The sequence below is a fragment of the Perognathus longimembris genome, chromosome 2 (assembly GCF_023159225.1).
Source record: "Perognathus longimembris pacificus isolate PPM17 chromosome 2, ASM2315922v1, whole genome shotgun sequence".
Lineage (NCBI taxonomy): Eukaryota > Metazoa > Chordata > Mammalia > Rodentia > Heteromyidae > Perognathus > Perognathus longimembris.
The window spans coordinates 94,162,486-94,181,982 of NC_063162.1; the positions used below are offsets into that span (position 1 = coordinate 94,162,486).

Here is a 19,497-nt window from a genome sequence, read left to right on the forward strand (position 1 = left end):
CAATTACTTGATTCGAATTCTCCCTTGAATCTACTATATTTCGGTTAGTACATTTTAAATGGGAGCCATGGAATAAGGCTTTGTAGGAGATTGGCAGGTCTGAAGGCCTATGCTTGACTCTGTTCTCACCTTTTCTTAGAAATCTCATTCACTTCATTTTCTCCTGTATGATCCTGTAGGGGGTCATGGAGTACAGGGAAAATGACAAGGCATTTGAACTCAAAATACATTGGTTTTGCATCAAGTTGCTTAAGATTTAAAGCTCAGTTTTCTCGAACCTTATAACTCATTACTAGAGGCCAACAACCCTACTTCTTAAACTGCTGAATGTCTAAATGTAATGGATGCCAAGTGTAGTTTGCAGCACAGTACAAAGCCATAAGTGAGCCTACAATGACAAGTAGGCCAGCTCCTTTTCTTTCAACCTGGCAGACCTGACTAAAGTTTATTTCCCACTACCCCAGTTTTATTCCCAAGCCTCAGTCATGTGTTTTTCAATTCTTTATGGAGTATTTCCAATGGAACACTTCTCCAATTCAGCATGTTAGATGTGTCCCCAAGCATATTATCTTTATGTAAACTTTCTGATAGCAGTAGTTGTGGCAATAAAGCACCAAAGTTTGAATCTTTGTCATCTTTGCATGTTGTACTACCTTCTTTCCTTTCTTCTTACCACCAAATACAAACACATGTTTAGTTTTTAAGCATCAATTCCTCTGCTGATTGTTACAGGTGTATCTCAAGCCTTTGCTACCATAAATAATTGTTGACTTCTGTTGAGTTCTGCTTCATGGATCTCAGTATATGCAGAATTATTTGGGTCCCTGGCATTCTGTGTCAAATCAAGGGAAAAGCAGCCTTTTAATTAAAGTGAAAATGGCTCTCCAAAAACTACTGTGAAAATAATGGTATGAGCTTATACAATGTAAACATGGAACTGTTGATTTAAAATTGTATTATTATGAATACAATTAGTATTCGTGCATTCATTATTGTGCCATTGTATAGGCAGATTCAATGTGGTAATTTTAGTTTAATATTAAGCATAATTGGAAATGTGTCACTAGAACATATACAAAATACGTGTGTTCTCAAGATTGAACAAATCCCTGGGAAGTGTACAATAAAGAATTTTGGCCAATAGATGGTGTCTCGTGCCTGCAATCTTAGCTACCCAGGTAGTATATAGCTGAGGATCCTGGTTAGAAAAAAGCCTTTGAACACTCATTGTTTTTCTTCAGATATTTTTATTTAAATTAGCAATATTACTCTTGTTTATTTAATTGTGAAATCGCTTGTTATTTTACATAAACCTACTTAACAAAACCTTAATTCAACTGAGATCCTAGCAAATGAGGTAATATAACCATATAACATACAAAGACTACAATTGCCGGAAGTGCAACTGTAATTATTTAAATATCACTAATGATTTAGCCAGGAACATAAGAACACTTTGAAAGCCTTTGTTATATTAAACCTTATGCATGAAAAGCTGCTATTTGCTTTTATTTTTTTTCTTATACTTATTTATTGTCAAAGTGATGTACAGAGAGGTTACAGTTTCATATGTTAGGTTTGGGTACATTTCTTGTACTGTTTGTTACCTCCTCCCTCATTTCCCCTCCCCCTCCCCCTTTCCTTCTCCCCCTGTGAGTTGCTCAGTTGGTTTACACCAAATGGTTTTGCAAGTATTGCTTTAGGATCCTTTGCTTTTTTATCCTTTGTCTCTCGATTTTGATATTCCCTTTCACTTCCCTAGTTCTAATACCAGTATATACAGTATCCAGTGTACTCAGATGAGATACAGTGATAACACGGGTACAACGACAGGAAGGAGATATAAGAGGATCATCAACAAAAATCTGCAGTTTCACATGGCATGTTGAAAGTAATTACAACAGTGATATAACTGTCATTTCCATAACATGGAGTTCATTTCACTTAGCATCATCTTACCCGTTCATAGGGGCATAGCAATTAGCCTCTTGTGATCCTCTGCTGTGACTAGCCTAAATCTGTGCTAATTATTCCCTATAAGGGAAACCATACAGTCCATGTTTCTTTGGTTCTGGCTCACTTCACTTAGTATAATTTTTTCCAAGTTCTTCCATTTCCTTACGAATGGGGCAATGCCATTGTTTCTGATAGAGGCATAAAATTCCATTGTGTATATATACCATATTTTCCTGATCCATTCGTCTACTGTGGGGCATCTGGGTTGGTTCCATATTTTAACTATGACAAGTTGTGCTGTGATGAACGTTGTTGTGCTTGGTGGCTTTAGTATGTTCTTGTTTGTGCTCTTTTGGGTAGATTCTCTAAAGTGGGGCTGCTGGGTCATAGGGGAGCTCTAAGTTTAGCCTTCTGAGGAATCTCCATACTGCTTTCCAGAGTGGCTGAACCAGTTTACATTCCTACCAACAATGAAGTAGGGCTTCCTTTTGGCCACATCCCCTCCAGCATTTGTTATTGTTAGTTTTCTTTTTTTTTTTTTTTTTTTTTGCCAGTCCTGGGCCTTGGACTCAGGGCCTGAGCACTGTCCCTGGCTTCTTCCCGCTCAAGGCTAGCACTCTGCCGCTTGAGCCACAGCACCGCTTCTGGCGGTTTTCTGTATATGTGGTGCTGGGGAATCGAACCTAGGGCCTCGTGTATCCGAGGCAGGCACTCTTGCCACTAGGCCATATCCCCAGCCCTGTTATTGTTAGTTTTCTTGATAAAGGACATTCTTACTGAGGTGAGGTGGAAACTCAATGTTGTTTTGATTTGCATTTGTTTTATGGCCAGTGATATTGAGCACTTCTTCATGTGTCTCTTGGCCATTCTCATTTCCTCATCAGAGAAGTCTCTTTTTAAGTCTTTAATCCACTTGTTGAGGGGGCTGTTGGTTCTTTGGGGTTTTGTTTTGGAGGAATTTAATTTTTTTAGTTCTTCATATATTTTTAGATATGAGGCCTTTGTCAGCCGGTAAAGATCTTTTCCCAATCTGTGGGCTTTCCGTTTATCTTGCAAGCTATATCCTTTGCCCTGCAGAAGCTCTGCAGTTTGATGCAATCCCATTTGTCCATCCTTTCTTTGATTTGTAGCATTTCTGGGTCTTTCTAAAGGAAGTTTCATCCTGTGCCAAGAAGCCCAAGTGTTTCTCTTACTTCTTCTTGTAGCATTTTCAGTGTATCTGTTTTTATTTCAATGTCTCTGATCCACTTGCAATTGATTTTGGTGCAGGGTGATATGTAAGGATCTAGTTTTAATTTGTTGCAGGTGTTGAACCAGTTTTGCCAGCACCATTTGTTAAAGAGGCTATCTTTCTTCCATCCTATTTTTTTAGCTCCTTTATCAAAGATTAAGTAGGCATAGTTCTGTGGGTTCATTTCTTTTTTTTTTTTTTTTTTTTTTTTGCCAGTCCTGGGCCTTGGACTCAGGGCCTGAGCACTGTCCCTGGCTTCTTCCCACTCAAGGCTAGCACTCTGCCACTTGAGCCACAGCGCCGCTTCTGGCCGTTTTCTGTATATGTGGTGCTGGGGAATCGAACCTAGGGCCTCGTGTATCCGAGGCAGGCACTCTTGCCGCTAGGCTTTATCCCCAGCCCCCTGTGGGTTCATTTCTGGGTCTTCAGTTCTGTTCCATTGGTCTTCAGGCCTGTTCCTGTGCCAATATCAAGCTGTTTTTATTACTATATCTTTATAATACAGCTTGAAGTTGGGTATTGTAATTCCTCCAGCATTGTTCTTTCTGCATAGGATTGTTTTTGCTGTTCGTGCTCCTTTATCGTTCCATATGAATTTCTGAATTGCTTCCTCTATTTCATTATAAATGGTGTTGAGATATTAATGGGAATTGCATTGCATTGGTATATAGACTTTGGCAATATTGCCATTTTGACTATATTGATCCTCCCAATTCAGGAGCATGGGAGGTTTTTCCATTTCCTTAGTTCTGCCTTAATTTCATTTTTCATGTTTTGATAGTTCTCAGTATAGACGTCTTTCACTTCTTTGGTTAAGATTATTCCTAGGTATTTTATGTTTCTTGAGACTACTGCAAAAGGAGTTGCTTTCTTGATTTCGGCCTTGGTCTTCAGGTCATTGGCATATAGAAAGGCCGTTGATTTTTGAGGGTTTATTTTATATCCTGCTACTTTGCCAAAGTTTTGGATCAGCTCTAGTAGCCTGGGAGTAGAGTCTATGGGGTTCTTTAGGCATAGGAGAGAAAGTTTAACTTAATATTTTTTCTATTTGGATCCCCTTTATGTTTTCTTCTTGCCTAATTGCTCTGGCTAGGAAATCTAGTATTATGTTGAAGAGGAGAGGAGAGAGCAGACATCCCTGCCTTCCTCCTGATTTTAAAGGGAATGACTCTAGCTTTTCACCATTTAGAATTATGCTTGCTGTCAGTGTGTCATAGACTGCCTTTATTATATTCAGGAATGTTCCCTGGAATCCCAATTTTTCCAGAGCTTTTATCATAAATGGGTGCTGGAATTTATTGAATGCCTTTCCGCATCTAGGGATAAAACCATGTGATTCTTTACCTTGCTCCAGTTGATGTGGTGGATTACTAATTGATTTGTGTATATTGAACCAACTTTGCATCCCTGGGATGAATCCAGTTTGATCATGGTGTATGATTTTTTGATGACCTGCTGAAATTGATTGGCCAGAATTTTGTTGGGAATTTTTGCACCAATGTTCATCAGAGAAATTGGTCTATAGTTTTCTTTCTGTGATGAATCCCTGCCTTGTTTTTGGATGAGGGTTATACTGGCTTCATTGAATGTGTTTGGTAATGAACTTTCTCTTTCAATTTCATTGAAGTTTGAGAAATATTGGTATGAGTTCTGCTTTGAAGGCCTTGTAGAATTCTGCTGTGAATCCATCTGGACCTGGGCTTTTCTTGGATGGGAGATCTCTTATTGCCGTTTCTATTCAATAATGGATATGGGTCTATTTAGAAGGTTTAAATCTTCATGTTTGATTTTGGGGATATCAATTTTTGCTAGGCAATCGTCCATTTCTTCCAGGTTCTCGAATTTGTTGGCGTAAAGATTTGCAGAATAGTCCTTTATTGTGAACACTCATTTTTAATTAATCATCAAAAGCATGGAAGTGGAGGTATGACTCAAGTAGTAGAGTGACAAACTCAACCGAAAAAGTGAAGCTAGATTGTGACCCAGAGTTCAGTCACCAGGATCAGCACAAAAACAAACGAAAAGAATGTTGGCTCCTTTTGTAGAGAGGCAAGTGCATACAGCCTGTGGTTGTTGAATTGGTTGTGAGCGATTTTTAATGAGACTGAGCACGTCTCATCATCTTGTCTTCTGATATGACTTTTACCAAACAAGGCCATTTTAATTTTCCTGTGAATGAAAATTAGCATAATCATCTGGTTATTCTTCAAATTCATAGGCATATAGACATTATAATAATAAATTAAGATAAAATGAATTTAAGTGCAGATATATTTCAGTTTCCATATTAAAGGAAGAAATATGTATTTAGGTATTGCATGTATAAGCATGGATATACATTCATCTATATATCTATATGTGTTTATATAGTTGGAAAAATGTTATGTGTATCAAGCAGCCCAGGTGTTATTATTTACACTTCTATTTATTTATACTTTTTTATTTATTTACACTTTACACTTCAGAATTACATTTACACAATTAATTACATTTTATTTAAAAATAGTTGTATAGAGGTGTCAATTCCATGAAATAGAATCTCTTTGACTTTTCTGCCCCAGCTGGCTTTGAGCCAAGATCTTAAAGAATTTCGTCTCTTAAATAGCTAAAATACAATCATGAGCCATCTGAACCCAGCTTTTAATTTTTTGAAAAAAACCATAATGTTAAATCCATGTTAAATTCTGAAAAAGTCAAAGGAATCACACCACTTCTTAAGCAGACTTTATTCATGAGAAATATATTTCACAAAATTATATCAAATAATGAAAAATATATCTTTTCAAACCTTGTTTTTTTATTACTTAAGAGTTATTGAATGTATGTACTGTAAGTGTTTAAAGGCATTTTTATTCTTGGGTGATATATAGTTAAGAGCTTTTAATGTTCAGTTTTCTTCTCTATGAAAAGATGTCTTAGCAGGAATCTGGTAGTAGCAAAGTGAGATTTATTATTGGACATTTGTGAAATTTTCAACTGATGGACTGTCTTTTGCTGTGTCATTTTTCCTTTTACAAAATTTGAAAGAAGCGAGGTAGAGGGATTAATTTAGCTGGGACATATGACACAAAAGTAATATTGACTTACATCTTAAGTGATAAAAATTGGTGTTTTGATGTGCAACAAGTGGCCACTTTTCAAAAATATTTTTAGGAACTTTCAGTTTTTAATGATCTTTTGTTAATCCCTGATGTTCACAATATTCTTTTGGGCCATTTACTATTATTATTACTATTATTTTATCTTCATTTGTTTTAAGAGGGCTGTTTATTAAGTCCTTGTGTTGATGACACTTCATTTGATTTAAAATATGCTAATACTGTTTTGCTGGACATAAAAGTTTTGTTTTGGTAGATGTATACAATTCAATATAATTACAATGACTGAATTCGGATCCTACCAATTCCTCGGGTTAGCTAGAGACATACAGTAATATTGACTGATAGGAGTGAGATAGATGTTTGTGGAAAGGGACAGTTACATGGGTCATCTCATAGTGTTCTATTTCTTAATGCATGCACATGTGTGTGTGTGTGTGTGTGTGTGTGTGTGTGTTTGTGTATTCCCTTGATATGTTTTAATTCTGTGTAATCTTTTAGACTTAGGATTTAGGAAACATGTGTATGTATTCAGATAATGAACTTACTTTATACTAGGATAATTTTCTATTTGGAAGAAAAGTACTCTCTTTTAAAAAATTTGAGACCTATTTGCATAAAGTAATTTTAAAAATTGTGTCACTTAATGTGTTTGATAAGAAAACTCTTTCTTTTTTTTGGTTTTGAGGATACTGGGGTTTGAACTCAGAGGTGGCAAAAGGGCTAAAATTGGTACTCTGAAGCCATGCCCCAAACCCTCTTTGTTTTGCCTTTTTTTTTTTGCCAGTTGTAGGGCTTGAACTCAGGGCCTGGGCATTGTCCTTGAGCTCTTTTTGCTCAAGGCTAGCACTTTACCACTTGAGCCACAGTGTCACTTCCAGCCTTTTCTGTGTATATGGTACCAAAGAATCCCAGGGCTTCGTGCATGCAAGGCAAGCATTCTATTACTAAGCCAAACTTCTGGCCCCTGTTTTGTTTTTATTTTCTCAGTTTTGCTTGAGCTGGCTTTGGGCCATCCTCCTCCTACTTAAACCACTTGAGTAGATGTGAATTACAAGAGTGAGCCACTATACCTAGCTTGTTCTTTGAGATTGCTGTAGATCAGAATGCACTTTTTAAAGTACTATAGTACTTGAACATGTCAAAATCCGTCTGCCCTTCAAAATAGAAAAAAAAATCTACACAAAACCATCCAGTGATAGTTGATATTTTCACATATGAGGAAACTGTCACGGAAATGTAAATTGCTTCCAGAAGGTTCCACAGCTGGCAGTGTCAGCACAAGGAGCCGATTCAATCCAATGTGCTGTGGATCATATATACTTGTTACGTTTATGTTCTTGCAGATGTGTTAAATAATGGAAAAAAGATTAAAAAATATATATAGGCGCACATATATATTGAATATTCCTTCCTAATAAAGAACAAATGAGAACTGGAAAAATATAGTTATTTCTTCTTTTAAACACAAATGGCTTGTCATTTTAGCTTCACAGGGCCTTGAGCTTTTAATGAATTTAAGTTATAAAATCTGTTCCTTAAACTTCTTACCAGATCTTAGACAGGGGTCGTTGTTACCTTCTGCTTAACTGCTTTTTTCATACCTTTTTTATTTTCCTGTTCACCATATTATTACTAGACTAAGAAAATGTCTTTTCACTAGTTCCAATAAAACAAACAAATGACAGCTCTCTTGGTTCTTATTATCTCCACATTGTGTTTACTTTACAAAATCTGTATGTTGTCTCTAGATTATTCATATTTTAAATGGATATTGTGTCTGAGGAATAGCCACTAATTGGCCTTACTACTAGGTTTAAAGACTTTTCCATTCTAGCCTCAACTCTATTGCATTGTAGCGTTAACAATACTTCCATTTTTCCTTCAGGAAAACTATTTTTATATTATATTTTCATGATTTTTTGTTAAAAATATACTAAAGTGTTCCTGTTCATTGTTTGTGTTCTGCTTCAGGAGAAAGAGAATCACTCATACAAGTTCTACACATTCTTTCATTTGTTTTCTGCAAATAGAGTAAGTCTCAGGTATTTCCTGCCTAAATCAATAATAAAACCTAAATAAATACTGGTTTAAAATGCCTTTAGAACTTTTTCCAGCTGTGGTCATGAAGGAATTCATTTCTAACACAAAGATGAGGGATGATGAAATCATTCTCAGGAAAGTGTTGAATAGAGAGAATTGGCTGTGTTGTCCTACGTTTTAAGAAATCTTTGCTTATGGCTAAATTGTTAATGGAAAGGTTCTATTGTGGGCTATAAGAACTTGCTAAGATGAATTATGAGGGACATGTGTCTAAGGATTTGTAAAGAAATGATTCTCCTAGGGCATACTTTCCTATTATTCATTCTTTTAAAGAATAAGGCTTTATTTTCTGGTATGATGGGATTGTAGTGGAACATACAAATAGAATGCATTCAGAGGAATTTTTTCTCTAATTTTCTTAAGTACATTAAAAAATTAATCGCAGAATTTGCAACCATTGTTTCTCTCTTGTAAGTAATCAATTCCACTTGGTCACATGAGCAAAGCCTTTTGTAAATTTGTCAATGATATCGTAGTTAATCAGTTTATAAAATTTAACCTATAAAGTATGTTAAATACAAAGCAAATGAAATTAGATGGCTTTGTTGGGCAGCTTACATTGATGTTAGCCCTAGAAAATGAGTTGAACAAGTGATTTGGTCAATCAGTTTTTCAGAAATACTCCTGACAGTTTTTCTCATTACTTGATTTTTTATACTACTGAATTTTATTCAAAGAATAGAGTTTAAAGTGTGCCTTGGAACTTGGAACTCCATAAAGCAACTCTGCCTAGTAGGAGTTGATGTGATCAGATTTTCATTTTCTACACTTTGTCCTCTAATAAAATTCTATTCATGGTATGCTCTTCACTTACAAAGATGGAAATGAAATATAGTTTCAATATCATTTTATTTCAGTGCTAGATATGAAATCCAGCGGCTTGCACATGCTACAATGTGTTCTACTACTGAGATACATTGCTAGCCCCTCCCCCAATGTCACTATGTCAGACTTGCATGTTATATTATTATGAAACAAGGGGAATACAAATTAGCATATAGATATTAACTTGTTTATAACGTTTAAAGGGATTTATTTCATGTAAAAATTCTTATACTCTTTTTCTTTTTCTTTCTTTTTTTTTTTTTTTTTTGGCCAGTCCTGGGCCTTGGAATCAGGGCCTGAGCACTGTCCCTGGCTTCTTTTTGCTCAAGGCTAGCACTCTGCCACTTTGAGCCACAGTGCCACTTCTGGCTGTTTTCTATATATGTGGTGCTGGGGAATTGAACCTAGGGCTTCATGTATATGAGGCAAGCACTCTTGCCACTAGGCCAAATTCCCAGCCTCTTATATTCTTATGAAAGTGATATTGTAAGGATGTTGCATCTGGATTCAGGGAGTAAGCTACAAGTATTAGGACTGCAAATTAACTAGCCCAAGTTCAGTAATATTTCTAACCTTCAGTTAACAAACTATCTATAATAGGATAAATCGCAAATGTTGTATATGGCCAGAGTTAAGTAGAGATATTCTCCTCTGGGTGAGAGTTTAGAGATTCCTGTTTCCTTTTCCTTCTAGCTCCTAACCTAAAGTTTAAGAGCTTTTGTCAGGCTTAAGAAAACATATTCGAGTCTGGAGTGATCTCTCTAAGGATCCAAGAAGGAAGGAAAGACTTGGAAGGCTGTGCAGCATCTAGTTCTGAGGAAGAACATTTCCTCCACCGACAGAGTTGCACAGAATGTGGTTAGAATTGGAAAGAGCTCATGAGTAAATCTGAAGCAAAGATGGAGGTTGGGGCTAGGCAGTTCTGAGGCCACATCAGGACTTGAGATTTAGAACTTTATAAAGCAGCTCTGCTCAATATAAATTGTTGGACTCAGACTTGCTTTTTATATACTCTGGACTCAGCACAAATAATGGGTTAAAGCAAGTAATGGGATTACTCGATGTATTTGGTTTATTTAGGAAGTAGTTTCTTTATGGTAGCCCAAAATATTTGGCAAAACATAATTAGGACATTTTGCTGGAAATGAAAATCAGATACTTATATTGCTTCTTTAACATTTGAATTTTAATCGTTTTTTAAATATTAAATTTCAGGTATGAACACACTTTTAGTGCATATGTAATATAACTTTTCCATGTCTTATATAGTGTCTTATATAGTGTTATATAGTGTCCATGTCTTATATAGTGATAGTGTTTTTTTTGTGAGTGAAATCTTTTCTGTAGTAACACTTTGTATTCTGAAAGCCACAAGACAAAAAATCCAACAAAATAGACAATTTTTTTTAATGACACCAATTTCTCCATTGCTTGGATTATTAGGAGCAACAGGAGGAAGCTGGTAAGAATATTGTTAAACCTTAGTATTATTCCCTTAGGATAAAAGTGTAGTCACCCAAAAATAGATGACTTCTGCAGTTTTCTGGAAAGTCTGGATTGTTCTCTGCCTGAAAGTGTAGAACAATGATGAGATCTCTGCAGTTTCTTGATCACAGCATGCTTGGGCTTGAATGCTGTTGGCAACCAGTTTATGTGGGCGACTTTGGAAAAGTGTAGAGTGACTCAATTCTCTGGGGGCCAGACTATTTATTTTGTCCCATGAGATTTTGAATGCTAGACATCCTGTACCTACATGCCGTGAAATTCAATTCAATATTGCTGTGAATTCTCTCCAGTATTGTTAATGTCATTTCACCATCATTAGTAGGATGCTCTTAGGTAGGAATGAAGGACTGGATAAAATCACCTGCATGTCTCCTCTGAGTTCTTGAAGTAGTATGTCTGCTTGGAGATCCATTTAAGAGAGAACCACAGGAAACAATTTTCTATCTTACTTAACATGTGTATGGTAATGACTGAGTTCCCAGTTTTCTAACCCAATGAAAATCCAACAGTGATCTGTGTTTCTTGCTCTTCCAACTAGGTGAAGGTAGAACTGCTACTACACTTGTAGTGCTCCGGACCAGGACCATCCTAGCAGATGTTGCTTGCTAATTCATATTATTAAAGTAATTTTATCATTGTTAGTCATAGCAGACATATATTGGATGCTTGAAAAAGTGAGTTACCACTTTTAAAATAAATGATCCTATTTAATCCTCAGAGAAGTCCTGAAAGTTATCATAAATATCATTATTCCTCATTCAAAATTAAGCCTAGTTCTCATTTTGATTTACCACATAATGTTCATGAATAATGTTAATACTTGCCCTTTTTGAATAATAGAAGCTTATATTCTTAAAGATTTTAAAAATATCACGTAATAGAGCACTCATACTTTATAAGAGGCAAATTAAGATTTGGTTTTGCTTGAGTACAGAATCTTTGTTTTAAGAATTGGTAAATTATTAGGGTTATTATTATGTATATATGCGTGTATATATGTATGTATATATATATCTCTCTCTATCTATCTATCTATACCTCACAGTTGCCAAGGGAAAGGTACCAAATGTTTTAGGCTTCACAGGCCATAAGACGTTTGTTACAGTTTCTCAATATTCTTAGAGTGCCAAAGCAACCACAAACAATATGTGCTACATAGCTTGGATTTGGGATGCTCTTGAAAGGCCTATGTGTTAAAGGTATGTCCCTGGCTGTGGTGCTGTTGTTTAAGTTGTAGACCCTTTGAGGCGTGGGGCCTAATTGGGGGATGTTATGTCATGGGAAGCACAGTCTTAAAGGAATATTGGGACCCAGGTCCTTTGCTTTCTCTTTTTGCTTCCCAGATGGTATAAAACGACCCCCCATGCATATATACACACACACACACACACACACACACACACACACATATATATACATACATACATATGCGTGTGTGTGTATTTATTTCACCACAGATATAAAATAAATGAGCTACTGCCCATGGACTGAAACCTCTGAAATAATGAGTCACAATAAACTCTTTTTCTTTGTAAGTTGGGAATCTCATGTACTTTGTCACAGAAATAGAAAGCTGATGCTGAAAATTGATAGCAAGATATAGGGCTGTTGTTGTGAGTGTATCAGATGATGTAGTTTAGAAACCTTTGGAAATGGTTCATGAGAAGAGTTTGGTAATGGTTTGGAGATATGAGCTAGAGAAAGCTTAGACTGTTGTAACCAAATGTTAATAGGCAACTGTGGAAAGAGCTCAGATGTTCAGAATATTGATAAGAATGTGGCATTAAAGGAATGTTGCTGAGGTTTCAAGTGAGAATGAGCTGTCTGTTGGGAACTGGACTAAAAGCTAACTTGGTTACATATTGAGGAAGGAATTCCATACGTATTATCTCAATTCCCTGAGACTTTGTGTAGGGCTGACTTGAGAGATGGTCAACAAAAATAATAAAGCAGCACAGGATTGAGGTGATGGCATAGGTATTGCTAGCTATTGTTTGCCATGTTCATCCTAAAGAAAAACCACAGTAGAAAAATTTGGTGAGGTGCTGGTGGTTCACGTCTGTAATCCTAGATATTCAGGAAGCTGAGATCTGAGGATTGCAGTTCAATGCCAGCTCTGGTAGGAAAATACATGAGACTTTTATCTCCAATTAACCACCAGAAAATTGGAAGTGGAGCTATGCTGCACGTGGTAGAGCACTAGCCTTGAGCAGAAAAGCTCAGGGACTGTGTCAAGGTCCTAAGTCCAGGCCCCATGACTGACCCCTCCTCCCTCAAAAAATGGAAACACTTGAAGTTTGGCCAGGGAAGGAGTGTGGTTAATGTGGTGCCAAGAAGGGTAAAGTTGTAATGAAATTTGTGCCATTGATACACAGATAAGTAGCTTATACTTATCTGAAAGTATCTTAGGAATCATCAAGACCATGGCAGACTGAGGGTCTAAAATATAAACTCCTTTCAAATATTTGCAAGTGACAAAGAACACCAGGGTGTTGTTCTCATCAGTGTTTTTCCAGAATTAATTTCCCAGTGTTTAACCATCAAGGACCTCAGAGGCTGCTTCATTCAGCTCCAGACGGGTGTGGAAACTGCTAGAGTCATTGCAGACTTTGGCACCATTCATGTGATGCTGCTTTAACATACATACAGAAAGCAAAAAAAATCCTGGAATTAGGGAGGCATCCATGAAGATATCTGAGGAAGAAGGCTGTCAGGCAAAGCAGTACACAGCAGGGTCAGAGTCCCTGTAAACAGCTCCTGACAGGGCAGGCAATCCTTGGATCTGAGAGTGAAGTTATGACTGTAGTAAAACCCTAGCAAGTCAGAGAGTCCAGGAACATAGAAAGCCTACTGTCCTATATGAAGGCTAATAAAAGAGCAAGTTGTATCTGAGCTTTTAGACCTTCTTTCCTGTGAATAAGTTTAAAGCCTATGGATTCTATTGTGTTGATTTTATGTTATTCTGTAAGCTTTTACTATAGCTTAATCTTTTATTTTTTTCTTTTAGAAATTTTTTTCATATAAAATTAAAATGATGCAACTAATAGCTATCTATATTTGTTTTTCCTGAGCATTTTTTAACTTCAATAATTTTTTATTCGATAAAAGTGGCACTGACTTTTGAATTATATGTAGTGTCTAGGATATACCCTCCCCCCACCAATTGAAGAGTGCTGCTTAATACTTTAAATGAGACTTTTTAATTTTTTTCTACAATAAACTCTAAATGGATAACTACTATAAAAGCTAAGAGAACATTGGACATTTGATGCTTTTTTATGTGTGCAGTGTTTCCATATACATTTAGTAAGAAGTATTAGGTTATTTTAATGAAGGCAAATTTTTTAATACAATTTTGTGAATCACTGAACTTTTCTTGATTATTCTGCTTTTTATTCGACTCAGGCCATACATGGATTGACTGTTAGGTTACATATGGGTTATTTCTTGCAATATAACTCTCTTATTGATAGACAATAGGCAAATACTAAATTTGTAGTCTTGTAAATGCCTCCAGTTTGTCCTTATTAAAATAATTGAACAAGCGTTTACCTGCAAACTTTAGCAGAGTTAGGATCTTACAGGAGTCACAACCTTGTGAAGAAACATGAGGATTATTTCATGATTTAAAAAAAATGTTTTTAAAGTATTTTTCCATTGACTGACTAAAATATAAAAGTTCTGGGTTGTTACTTTGATCTCCCAAGTGAAAATCTAAAACAAGTGTGTACTCAAATATAACACTAGTACAGATATTATAAAATATTTACTTTTGAATTATTTGAATCCAAAGAAATTTAAAACTTTCATGTTAGTGTTTAATGGAAAATAGTTTTTCTTATTAATAAAAAACAAAATTAGGAAAAAGCCACTATTTCTCAACTCATTAGCGTTTTTGTATTTTATGTTGTGAAGATTTATAAGTGAGTTGTTATGTTTTTGTTCTGAGTTTCAATGACACCTAATAATTTAATCAGTTTCGAGTCATCACAATTATGATAGACTTCTGTGACATTTATTTAAACTTGTTCTTCAGTGGAGGAGCTCAATATTAGATAACTTTCCTTTTTATATTTTAAAAGTACAATTCATTAAATTAAAGTAATTTTAATTAATAAAAGCCATAAAATTCATAAATAGTTGAGGATAAAAGTTTTTTAAAGCTTTCTTCTAATCCTTGAGATAAACTGTTACTTTGATCTACTTAGTAGTTAGCTGATTTCATCAGTTATTAGATTTCCCTCATAATGTTTTAGAAAAGTAATATTTTGAAGATTTCAGGCATAATTAATCAATTTACTTTTCTGTAGACATGTGAGCATTAAAAATTATTGTGTGTACTCAGAGGAAATTTTTCAGCCTATCTACTGATTTTTTCTATGACATTTCTTTGATACTTACCAGAACTTTCATTTAGACTGTCCTCCCTACCCTTTGCTGAGCATTAAGCATTTCATTGTTCGAGTGCATAGAAAAGCTTCGCAAATAGACTTCTTTCAAATAAACTGTCTATTCTCATACCACAAATTCCAACTTCCCTCCTTAGCCTTTCTGTGAACATGGACTCTATAATATCACACAGTGTTATGTGTGGATTTTGAAGAATATCATGCTTAAAATGTAGTTATACTCCTTCAGCTGTACTTGTCTTCCCATACAATCACGTTTTAAAATATGAAAAAGGTAATTCATTTGGGACCAAGAATAATTTAAATGGTTACTTGAACAGAATATAGAAGATATGCAGAGAACCCTGTTGCCAACTCTGAGAACCAGACACCTTGCCCATCCAATAAGCCACGAGGCTGCTCATCTGTTTAGTGGTGAAATATTTTATTAGTGTATTTAAGTACCTTTAATATATTCAAATTAAATGAGACAGTTTTTGGAGGGCTGAAGAATATCCACAACATTTTTATTTCTTCTGCCGGTACCAGGACTTGAATGCTGGGTCTCTTACTTGCTTGGTTAACAACGCTGTCCCTTCATATATACCTCCAACCTGTATTTTTGCTGGTTATATTGCAGATGGAGTCTCACAGACTTTTCTTCCCAGATTGGCCTTGAACAGCAATTTTCTGGATAGTAGTTTTCTGAGTAGCTAGAATTATAGCTATGGACACTACTGTCAGTTTCCATATTAAAAATTTTATATATATACATATATGTGTATATATATATATATATATATAATAGGTACCAGAGAAAGTTATTAGAAATACCATGCTTGTTGACAGATAGTTTTACTGTAATTTGCATGTGAATTACTGAGAAATATACTAGTTGAAATATGTTTGCTTGATGTATTTCTGCACATCTGCAGAACACAAATTAGATGAAATATTCTGCTACATTTCAATGGATGCAAACTTGCCTAGGTTGTAATTTTGTGAAAGCAGAAGCACTACCCTTTCTCCTGAGTTAACTGCAGTTCTCTGCTGCAGTTATAAAAACTGCTTAAAAATTAGAATCAATTATATTTTTGTACCAACTCAGCTTTTCTCCTGGAACTTTTAAGTGGATATTGTATGTTATAAGTTCAAATTGAGTTGCACTCCACAAAGTCTGTGCTTAAGATCATTGTATAAGGAAGGGCATTATTCTCCTTGGATTTGTCTCCTGATTTTCATGATAGCATCAGTTCTTTGTGTTGGTACTCCAGGGCCTGGGTTTTGAACTCAGGGCCTGGGCACTGTCCCTAAACTTTTTTTGGTAAAAGCTAGTGCTCTACCACTTGAGCCACAGCTTTACTTCTGGCTTTGTCTTCATAATTTATTATAGTCTATGGACTTCTTTGCCTTGCTGGGTTCAAACTGCAATCCTCCTGTGTAACTAGGATTATAGGCGTCAGCTACTGGCACCCAGACACCCTGAGATTCTTAAAATTTAAGGAAAATTAATGTTTTTTTCTTAACACATCATTTAAATAATTTCAAGGACAATAAGTTACAGTACTAAAATATTCTATGTAAAAGTCTTATGGAGCTAGGTGACGGTAGCTAATGTCTATAATCCTAGCTACTCAGGAGGCTGAGATCTGAGGATCGCAGTTCAAAGCAAGCTGGGGCAGGAAAGTCTGTGAGGTTCTTATCTCCAATAAATTATCACAAAAGCTGGAAGTGAACCTGTGTTTCAAGTGGTAGATTGCTAGCCTTGAGCAAAAGAAGCTCAGGAACAGTGCCCAGCCCTGACTTCAAGACCCAAGACTGACACAATAATAATAATAATAATAATTTTAAAAATCTTATGACTTTAAGAAATAGTAATTTGTAAATAAGCCAATTATTCTTTTTTTAAATTTTTATTGTCAAACTGATGTACAGAGAGAGAGGTTACAGTTTCATACGTTAGGCATTGGATACATTTCTTGTACTGTTTGTTACCTCCTCCTTCATTCCCCCCTACCCCCTCCCCCTTTCCCTTCCCCACCCCCCATGAGTTGTTTAGTTCGTTTACACCAAACAGTTTTGCAAGTATTGCTTTTGTAGTCGTTTATCTTTTTTACCCTGTGTCTCTTGATTTTGGTATTCCCTTTCAGATTCTTTTAAAATGCCTCACATAATTACTCCCTTTGCCATGTAAAAATTTAAATGCTTAGCATTTATGCTAAGAAATAGTCAGTGATCAATTATGAATCAAATTGAATAATCAGATTTATGTACTCTATGGATATAAGATAAAATTCATGTAAAAATCCTGTTTTGAGCTTTAGAACTTCACAGGAATAAAGGTGAAGGTATTTAGGTTTTCCTTTTGTTTCTATTTTGCAGGTGCATTTCTTTGATTTTGAATTAGTGCCTCTCAGCCAGAAAATGGAGAGCCTTGTGTGGGTCAGGGACACTGCAAAGGAAATGAAAAAAAGAAATATTTTATTGCATGGCCTAATCATAGAGTACTCACAGGTAAGTAAAATGTTGCTGTGTTCAGAATGTACTTTGTGTACTATAATAGTATAAACAATAATAGAAACAATTGTAGAGAGCTGGTTTCATTACAATCAAATGGATTTTATTTATTTATTTATTTATTTTGGCCAGTCCTGGGCCTTGGACTCAGGGCCTGAGCACTGTCCCTGGCTTCTTTTTGCTCAAGGCTAGAACTCTGCCACTTGAGCCACAGCACTACTTCTGGCCGTTTTCTATATATGTGGTGCTGGGGAATTGAACCCAGGGTTTCATGTATATGAGGCAAGCACTCTTGCCACTAGGCCATATTCCCAGCCCTCAAATGGATTTTAATGATCAGGAAAATTATAACTAGAGAGTTATTCATCTACTTATGTGCTGTAATAAGTAGAAAAATGAAAGGGAAAATAAAGGTGTAAGGGGAAAAAAAGAGGTAAAATGGTAATAAACAGCTCATACTGGTTTGCTACATTGCATTGCCAGATTTAGCAAACAAAATTACTGAATGTCCAATGGAATTTGACTGTCAGATAAATTATATTCTTGTAATTCTGCTCTAAATTTGAATTTACATTTCAACTTTAATTGAAGGACTCTATCTAGTTGTCAACTCCAAAGGGCTACAATTTATACTTAGTGTTGTTATCTTAAATTGCTTCTTTTTTGGTTATGTTCAAAATATTTGTAGAGAAATACTTTTCTCCTTTAACATTGCTATTTAAACAATTGGAATTAATACCTAGCATTTAGTTTATGGGAGGGTATGAATACATGTACTTAACTGGAAAAATATATAGTTGTGATTACTTTCTTTAATAATAGGAGTTAAATTCCAAGCAAAATAGCATTGTCAATTCTTTGTGCAATGGAATGCTATTCAAAACAAGCTATTTGGAGAGCCTCTCAGGGAAGCTAGATTTGCCTTTTGTGCCCAGATAGCTTTCATCAAACCTGTGACTACTTTATAATTCCTTGAAAGTATCACACAGGATGCTTATTTAGCCACTTATTCAGTTGCCTTTTTAGTACTTTGTCATGTAAGGAATGACAGATATTTTAAACGGTGCATGTATGATAAGTAACAGCTATAACTTATGAAAATATTTAAGGTGTATTGTTCACCTGCACATAACATTTTGTTTTCTTAAATAAATGAATTTTTATTTAATGTAAGGACTAGAAAATCAGGAGTGATGAGGCACTTGTAATCTCAGATATGTGGGAGGCTGTGGTGGGAGGATCACAGGAACCCATCACTGTCCTGGGCAGCATTGCACCCACTCAGTCCCCCAAACAAATAATATAAAGGCAGTGTTTGAACTAGTCTTTTGGTTTTCTTTAACTTTGACATTGCTGGTTGTTGATTTTTGTTGTTGTTGTTTATTTTCAGTCAGCATGAAAGTGGCAAATTTAACTCAGGTTGTGATCATGGAAATGGAAATGTTGATGCTGTCAGGATTATTAGAATCAAGACAAGCAAAGGACCAGGTGGAACATATTGTTGCCCAAGGGTGGTTAACTGGCAGAGCTAGAACCCAGTTCTATATGCTTTGTCAGAAACATTTCCTCCTTAATAAGTTCTATTTATTTATTCCCTCATGTTTTCTTTTTCTCTTACTTCTGGTGCTTGAATTTAGGGCCTGGGTGCCTTGAGCTTCTTTGTTCAAGGTCTAGTGTTCTACTACTTAAGCCACTGGGCTACTTCCAGATTTTTCTGAGTGGTTTATTGGAGATAAGAGTCCAATGGACTTTTCTGCCTGGGCTGGATTTGACCTGTGATCCTCAGATCTTACTCTTCTGAGTAGCTAGGGTTGCATTTGTGAGTCACCAACATCCATTTCCCTTGTGTTTTTAAAGTTCTTATTAGTAGACA

At 35.7% G+C, this 19,497-nt stretch overlaps 1 protein-coding gene across 4 annotated transcripts in view; it reads left to right on the forward strand.

Annotated features, from left to right (window-relative positions):
• Positions 1-19,497, forward strand: part of Crppa (CDP-L-ribitol pyrophosphorylase A) — a 211,939-nt gene that overhangs the window by 97,140 nt on the left and 95,302 nt on the right. For 3 of the 4 annotated variants that reach the window (XM_048339749.1, XM_048339750.1, XM_048339747.1), the window contains one exon: positions 17,490-17,621. In XM_048339749.1, coding sequence (XP_048195706.1) covers positions 17,490-17,621 — 132 coding nt within the window. Of the gene's footprint in view, positions 1-17,489; positions 17,721-17,946; positions 18,047-19,497 lie in introns of those variants that run through there. The other variant, XM_048339748.1, reaches the window with a different exon arrangement.